Source organism: Equus przewalskii, chromosome 7, assembly GCF_037783145.1.
Source record: "Equus przewalskii isolate Varuska chromosome 7, EquPr2, whole genome shotgun sequence".
Classification (NCBI taxonomy): domain Eukaryota; kingdom Metazoa; phylum Chordata; class Mammalia; order Perissodactyla; family Equidae; genus Equus; species Equus przewalskii.
Genome location: NC_091837.1, coordinates 46,821,030 through 46,828,961, shown reverse-complemented (window position 1 = coordinate 46,828,961; position 7,932 = coordinate 46,821,030). Strand labels below are relative to the sequence as shown.

Genomic DNA, 7,932 nt, shown 5'->3' with positions numbered 1-7,932 from the left:
GGAGCTTATTAGAAATTCAAGTCTCAGACCCCACCCTGATCTACTGAATCATAATCTGCATTTTAACAAGATCTCCATGGGATTCATATGCACATTAATGTTTGAGAAGTACTTATCTAACATATTTAGTTTGCATTCCTATGGGGTGTCATCTACTCCCAGAGTGTCAGTAATTTCTTGGAATGGGTTTAATTGGGGCTGTGCTCTCTCTTAATTAATCCATTAATCCATCATCACATGTAATCCTCACAAGAAACCTTTGAGATACCTTAATCCCTATATTGCAGGTAAGACAGTTAAGTAACTTATCAAAAGTTACACAGCTAGTAAATGGTGAAGGTGTTCTACTTGGGTCACAAGTCCTTTTTCTTTTTCTACACTATATTGCTTTTTCTTGAACTTAATCATGAGTAATTGTTTATGCATTAAGAGAATAAAACCCATTTTATAAAAAAGGTTGTAGAAGAGAGCACTTTTGAGTGTGCTAAAAGAAAGAGATCTTTCAATCATTCAAAGATTATTTTAAATAGTATTTCACGTTTCTCCTGGTGATAGAGCAAAGAAGAAGGAGTGAAGCATCATTGGTCCCTGGCTTTTGGTGTAACTTGGGGATGTGAGAGGACTGCATCCTGTCATATACACCCTTCATCCTGCTCACCAGCTGACTTGCCTCTTGTTGCTCATGAGGCAGGCCCCATCTGTTTAGGCCTGTGTTGAGCCAGGTGCTGAGAGCAGTACTGATTGTGTTATGTTGAGCCTGCCCATATGCTTCCAAGCAAACTGTAGTTCAAGAGCTGTAAAACTATTTGCATTTTCAATCTATCAGAGGGCTTTGAAGAAAACCAGTGCCAATAAGGTTCTTTGAATGTTTTATATTTGCCAAAAGAGTGTAGAACTTATGGCTACCAACCAAATTATTAGGAAATACTGTATTTTCAGAATAGCTGTATTTTCTAGGGAGAGGTGCAAGTGAAGAAACCCCAGAAAACACTGGAGATGACCCTCATCACCCTTTGTTCTTGGAAAACTCCATTTAGCTGCAAAACTAGAGGATAAAACCCAAAGCAACTGTCATCTGCTTTGAGGCTGGAGGAACCTGTGTCACTTTAGCTCTGGGGTTGAAACCCAGATGGACTTCTTTCAAGCTGGGTAACATCTAGCGTGGGCTGTCCATGTTGCACAAACATATCTTGGGGAAACTAGATAATGCTTTAAAATGAGCAGTGGCTTAGAAGCATGAAGTGAGCATGGGGCATCCTAGTATGTTTAGAGTAGAACTGGGTGTACGTGGGGGCAGTTTTTGGTTGGGTGAAGGCAGGGGAAGCACCAATGTTTCTTGATCCGTCTCAAGGCTGTTCTCACACTCGAAGTGGACTCTGTTGGTTCAACCTTTTATAGAGTGTGAGAGCTTATCGGTGGAGGAGACCTGCCTCACCAAGGTCTCTCTTCTCTGCCCTGGTCAGCCTAAAGTGATGACCTTGAGGGCCTACAAGTTTGGGAGCTTTCAGAGCGGGATGGGCCGCCTGGGAGCAAGCCTGATGGCGGCGCCCTCCTCACGCACTCTGTAGTCACCCTGTCCTTCCCTCTCCCTCGTTTTCTGACGTTAGCAGACACTGGGACTCCGGAGGAGAGAGGACTCATGGATCCCAAGGACCGATTAACTTGGAGGCCCCACCCTTCTCTTCAGAGCCAGCAAGCCCAACTCGGAGAACTCAGAGCCAGCCTCGAGAGTAAAGCTCTTTGAGTTATTATTATTATTACTATTATTTTAAAGGGCAAACCCATCCTAAATGTCAGTCCAATATCCACGGGGGAGAGCAACAGCAGGTAATTAGAAGCAATTAGCTGTCCCCCTGCGGGGAAGCCGGGCAATTACCTTTTTCTCTCTTCCTCTTCTATCCTTCCTTCTCCCGTGGAAGCGGTTGAAGTGTTTTGCTCCCTAAGCAGTAACGTACGCTGAGCTGGCACAGGAACGAGGGATGAACTGAGCAGGGATTCGGTCTCCTCCTCCCGCCGGCGCGGTGGCCGCCGGCAGAGCAGTGCATTGTGGAGGCTGAGAGCGCCGCGGCGGCTGGAGCTGCGGCCCCAGGAGCCTGAGGTGGGGAGCTGTCCGAGGTGCTGACCGCCCCGACCCGTAGTCGGTCTGCGCCCTGCGCGCCCACCTGCGCCGGACCTCTCCGAGTCCTGGCTTTCCTCCCAGCCTCCGTCTGTCTGTCTGTCTCTCCTTACCTAGGGCGTAGCTGCTGGAGGAAATCATGGTGTTCGCTCCAGGTACACTTGCACCTTGCTTTTTCACCAAGTGTTCAGGCGGGGAGCCGGGAAGAGAAGGGAGACGATAGCGAGAAAAGGCCTTTACCTCACGACCCATCTGCGCGTTTTGGAGTTTAACTGTTTGTGAGCGAGGAGCGGGAGAGGGTCTCTGTGCGGGGTCTTCGCTCCTTTCCCCAGACCCGTCGTCCTATCTGTCCTCTAACAATCTCCAGCCATCGTCCCGTCGCTGTTCTTCTCGCCTGGCTCCTCCATATCCCATCGGAGCTCAAGCACCTTGAGAACTGGGACCTTCGCCAGCAGCACAGGCGCTTAGAGGGCAGGAGGGTGGAGAGATGGGGCAAAGAGTAGTGGGGTTAGGGTTACTTCGGTAGGAATCCTTTTCACTGCCACATCCCCCTCCGTAGAAGTGGCAAAGTGACCCACTTCTTCTCAACCTCCTGAGGGGAGAAGTGAGTGAAGCCCAGGGAGTGGGACGAAGGGCAGAGGAGCGATGCTTCTTAAGGAATTAGATCTGAAACTCTAGTCGGAGGCTGCAGCACAGAGGCTGCTACTGCGGTGCCGCTGGCGTTTGCAGTGTGTTTTTGGAGCTACCAGTGAAGGACTTTGATCTTTTTCTTGCTATCTATGGCTGCAAGTTAGCGAAGAGTCAGATTTGTCTGCGGTTGTCCGGCTTACCAAAGGGTACACGAGTGCGTGTTTCAGGTGAGGTCAGGCGGAGTTAGGGAAAGTGTGGTCATTGTTAAAGCACAAAGCTGTCTCTAGGGGTAGAAACAAAGCCGTTTTTTTTTTCTTTTAAATTCTAGTCTCTGCTTTCACTACATACTGCTGTGGGAAAAAGGGAGTAAGGAAAAGAGTAGAGGGGGCTAGAACTCTATAATTGTGTTGTGGTTCTTTAACTTGAGAGGTTGTTTGTATTTGCTGTGGCCATACACCTCAAATAGCTGAGGAAGAAAGGTATAATGCATTTTTAAAAGGGAAGAATTGAGTCTGGGCTTCAAAGAATTCAATTAGCAAAACTTGAAAAGAGGAAGTTTCCTGGCCCCCCCCCCCCCCCATCAGGATGCTAGCTGGGGAGGCAGGAGTGAGTTTCTGTCAGCTCTAACAGTCACCACAAGCAGTGACTCAGAGGAATGCCTTAGAGGAAAGCCTAGGAACCCTTCTGCTGCCCACCCCAAATAACTCAGTGGGAGAAATTGTTCTGTACAGTGAAGGACATTCAGTCAACACAGGATCTGTGAAGTTGGAAAACAACAGTTCTTTGTTGCATATATTAACTGCTTAACACTTCATAAAGTGCTTTCATGCCGTTACATCATTTGATCCTCAAACTACCCTCTGAGATAAGCAATGTCATCCCTATTTTACACACCCAGGGAAGCTGATTCCAGACAGTCTTGCTATCCTCAGCTGGAGTTTTCTGACCTCAGATTCTGCCTCTTTTTCCTGTACCTCAGAGCTTATCTTCCTGACAAAATGCCTCACCAGTTTCAGGGATGGAGGCTTTTTGGTTCAAGGTCAGATGTAGCCAAGGGGAAGTGTCCTTCCATTTTTGAGGTGGAGGATGGGCTGATGTTGTACTGAGTTAGAGTTGTTGGGTAATGTTAACTCGACATTTTCTAAAACATGATGTGGGTGAAGGATTGTGTAATGAACAGTGGGGAATTTCTGGAGTGGACTGATTTGGCTTAGGCAGCCCACTATTTGTACAGGGCTTTACTTTCCATTTTTTCTTCCAAGTTTTGTGTTAGTTTTTGTTTTTTCCTGTGGGGAAAGTAAGAGTTGTTCATAACTGTCAGAGATGGCATGGACTGACCTGGATAGGATATGTACAGAAACCTGTGGGATAACACTTTTTGGATGATTTCTTCAGTTTTGAGTTTCTTTTGAAAAATCATAAGCATTTTGGGGCAATAAGAACAAAGTGCTAAAAATATGTCAGCTTAGCTTCTCATCTCTGATCATATGTCTTCTAACTCATGTAGTGATATTATTCTAAAAGAAAATCAGGGTGGTGAATTGTTTTTGAACTTTGCCAGATTTTCAGAATTACAACCTCATTTCTAGGGCTGTTGTTCTTCTAAATCTCTATAATCTGGGGATCCAGATGTTTTGTACTAGTCAAGGGAAATACTCCCCCATCCCTTTCTCCAAGCCTACCTAACACTCAGCAAGGGAAGGAACAGGAGAATGTGCTATGATCACTCCAAAATTAATAAAAGTGTTAGACAATCCAAGATGAATATAACAATAAATTAACAGTGAGCTGTTTATAAAATTGGGTCAGTGGGTCTGTGCCCTTCAAAAGTCATTATAGCTTTTTGAATTTTAGCAAAGGGAAACAAGAATCCTGAGGTCTAGTTCTAGTCTTGCCTCTGTGTATCTTTGAATGGTTCACTGCCTTCTTGCTTACCTTAAAGGCAAAGGTGAAACAGAGATTCATGAAGCAAGGTTTCAGAACAGAAGTTCTGAATGAGGGAGTGAGGGAGAAATGGAATGGGACTTTATATATCCCTAATTAGGATTCACTCTTATCATATGGTATAAAATATTCTCGAATTCTCTTGTTTCAGTTAGTCTGCATTGTAAGGAGCAGGACTTAAGTTGGGCGGGGCTTTGGGTGGTTTCTTGGTTTACATAGGGCAGACAAATTCAATTCTATACTTTTCCTCTTTTTTATACCGTTCATAGACTTTGTAATTTAGGAGTGTTTTAATTTTGTGCATATCAATTTTTAAAGCTCTTAAAGGCAAGGGGCCATGACTAGTAATTATTTAAGGATTCAGTTACCCAAAGCCTGTCACTCATTTGCTCTTCCCTCCAAAGAAATTATACAAAATTAATAACAGTAAAATAAGGAATAACATATAAATATATTAATTTCTCTCTAAGTACCATATATCCCTAAATACAAGTTAAACTAAGCTAGGGCACATGGCCGAGGCTAAAGACCAAAATGAGGCCCCTTGCTTCCTTTTCCTAAATCTCTTATCTATTTTCCTCCTTCCTTCTCCTGAACTTGAAGTTGGAATCTTTCTTTCTAGAGCAATGTGAGAAGATTTAGAAGCAGACCACCAGGGCCAAAGGAAAGAGGGTGACATAATCAATATACACAAAAATATTTTGACTCCTGTGCATAATACTAAGCTGACCCAGGTTACTTAGTCTGTGGTTATAGCAAAAGCTTCCATTTGGGAGGCAAAAAAAATGTTCTGGGAGGAGATATGCTCCCAGCGAGAAAGAGAGTATGTTCATAAGTTCAAATGTCTTTTCAATGCCATGGTTTCACTCAAAGAATTCCAGACTCTGAACAATCAGATTAGCAAATTCTCTCTTGAGGAAGAGCTAATAGGGAATGCAGTGTGAGGTGGAAAGTGTGGACAGAAGTTTCCTTATCTCCACTTCCCCCAATGATTAGTATATACTTAAGGGATTAATGCACCTCTCTGTGAATAGAACTAATACATATTTGGCTTGTTTCAATTGCCTTCATGGAAAATTTATTGTCAACAAAAAGATCTTTCTTCTCTTGCACATGAATTAGGCAAGGTATGATAACAAGGATTTCATGGGGGAATAAAAATCATATCATTGTAAGAAATGAAACAGCCAGCTCCTTGACTTCGAAGATTAGTTTGAAAAACATTTAGCAACAATATTTATAGAGAGAGCTATCAAAAATATTTAAGAAAATATTTATTGCAACATAGTTATAGCTTTTATTTATTTATGTAGCCTCTTACCAATTCCTGAGAGGTCAGTGAATAAATAAATTATATAGCAGACTGTCTTAACTGCAAGGTTTACAATCTGCCAACCCAAGTAAATCCTCTTATGTTGACTTAGAGATTTTAAAAATTTTATTAATTTAAAAAATTGCATTCAATTACATTCACTTTTTTGGTGTACAGTTCTATGAGTTTTAACATGTCTAGTTGAGTGCATTGAGTTGTGCAATGACCGCAGAACAGTTTCATTGTACCAAAAAATCTTCTCCTGCTATCCCTTTGTAGTCAAACTCTTTGCCCCACCCTTAGCCTCTGGTGACCACTGATCTGTTTTCCATCCCTATAGATTTATCTTTTCCAGAATGTCGTATAAATGGAAGCATGCGGTATGAAACCATTTGAGACTGGCTTCTTTCATTCAGTGTAATGCCGTTAAGATTCATCTGTGTTGTTGCTTGTATCAATAACTCATCCCTTTTCATTGTTGAGTAGTATTACACTGTATGGATGTACCCAATGTTGTTTAGCCCTTTCCTCATTGAAAGATATTTAGATTGCTTTTAGTTTTTGGTAATTATGAATAAAGATCTGAGAAACATTTCTGTACATGTATGTGTGAACATAAATTTTCATTTGTCTAGGGTAAGTACCTAGGATTGTGGATACTGGCTCTTTTACTAAGTATATGCTTCACTGTTCTCCAGAAAGGTTGTACCATTTTGTGTTACCGATAGCAATGTATGAGAATTCCAGTTGTTCTGTATCCTTGTCCTTCTGATAGATGTATAATGGTATTCATTGTCATTTTAATTTGCATTTCCCTAATGATTTTGATAATTATTTTCAGGAGTCTATTTGCCGTATGTGTATCTTCTTTGGTGAAGTGTGTTAAAATCTTTTTCCCATTTTTGGGGGGGGATGTTTTCTTTTTGTTGAGTTTTGACAGCTCTTTATATATTGTAGGTACAAATCTGTTGTCAGACATGTGATTTGCAAATATTTTCTTCCAATTTGTGGCTTGACTTTTCATTCTTTTAACACTACTTTTTTCAGAGAAAAGTTTTTAATTTTGATGCAGTCTAATTTATCTATTTTTCTTCTGTAGATTTTGCTTTTGATGTCATATCAAAGAACTTTTGCATAATCCAACGTCAGTAAGATTTTCTCTCACATTTCCTTTTAAAAGTTTTATAATTATACATTTAGGTCCAATCATGGCATTGGATATACACCCTCATGATTTCATCTAAATCTAAAGGCTCCATATCCTAATACCACCACATGGGAGGTTAGAACTTCAACACATGAATTTTGGAGGGATGCAAACTGTCAGTCCATAGCAAGTTGATTTTTGGATATGGTTTGAGTTATAGGTCAAGATTCTTTTTTGCCTATGAATGTGCAATTGTTCTAATAGCATTTGTTGGAAAGCTAATATTTCCCCATTGAATTACCTTAGCAACTTATTAAAAATTGGCTATATTTGTGTGGGCCTATTTTTCAACTCCTTATTCTGTTTCACTCATGTGTATGTCTATCCTTCCACTAACAACGATATCTTGATTACTGTAGCTTTAGAGTAAGTCTCAAAATCAAATAGTGGGAATTCTTCAACTTTGTTCTCTTTCAAAATTGTTTTGGCCATTGTAGTTCCTTTGCCTTTCTATGTAAATTTTAGAATCAGCTTGCCTTTATCTACACAAAACCCTGCCAAGATTTTGATTGGAATTCCGTGAAATCTATAGGTCAGTTTGTGGAGAATTAAAGTTCACTATGTTGAGTCTTCAATCTATGAACATGATATGTCTCTTCACTTATTTAGCTCTTAAGTGATTTATTTCATCAGTATTTTGTAGTTTTCAACATACAGATCTTGCATACGTTTTGATAGATTTATACCTAAGTATTTCTTTTGAGAGGAGCTACTGTAAATGGC

General features: G+C 41.2%; 1 protein-coding gene across 1 annotated transcript in view; it reads left to right on the top strand.

Annotated features, from left to right (window-relative positions):
* The first annotated feature begins 1,525 nt into the window (after positions 1-1,525).
* AKAIN1 (A-kinase anchor inhibitor 1) overlaps positions 1,526-7,932 on the top strand; it is a 50,480-nt gene continuing 44,073 nt past the window's right edge. Inside the window, exon 1 of the mRNA XM_070629804.1 lies at positions 1,526-1,730. Within this exon, the coding sequence (XP_070485905.1) occupies positions 1,640-1,730 (91 nt within the window). The 5' untranslated portion in view covers positions 1,526-1,639. The remainder of the gene's footprint in view (positions 1,731-7,932) is intronic.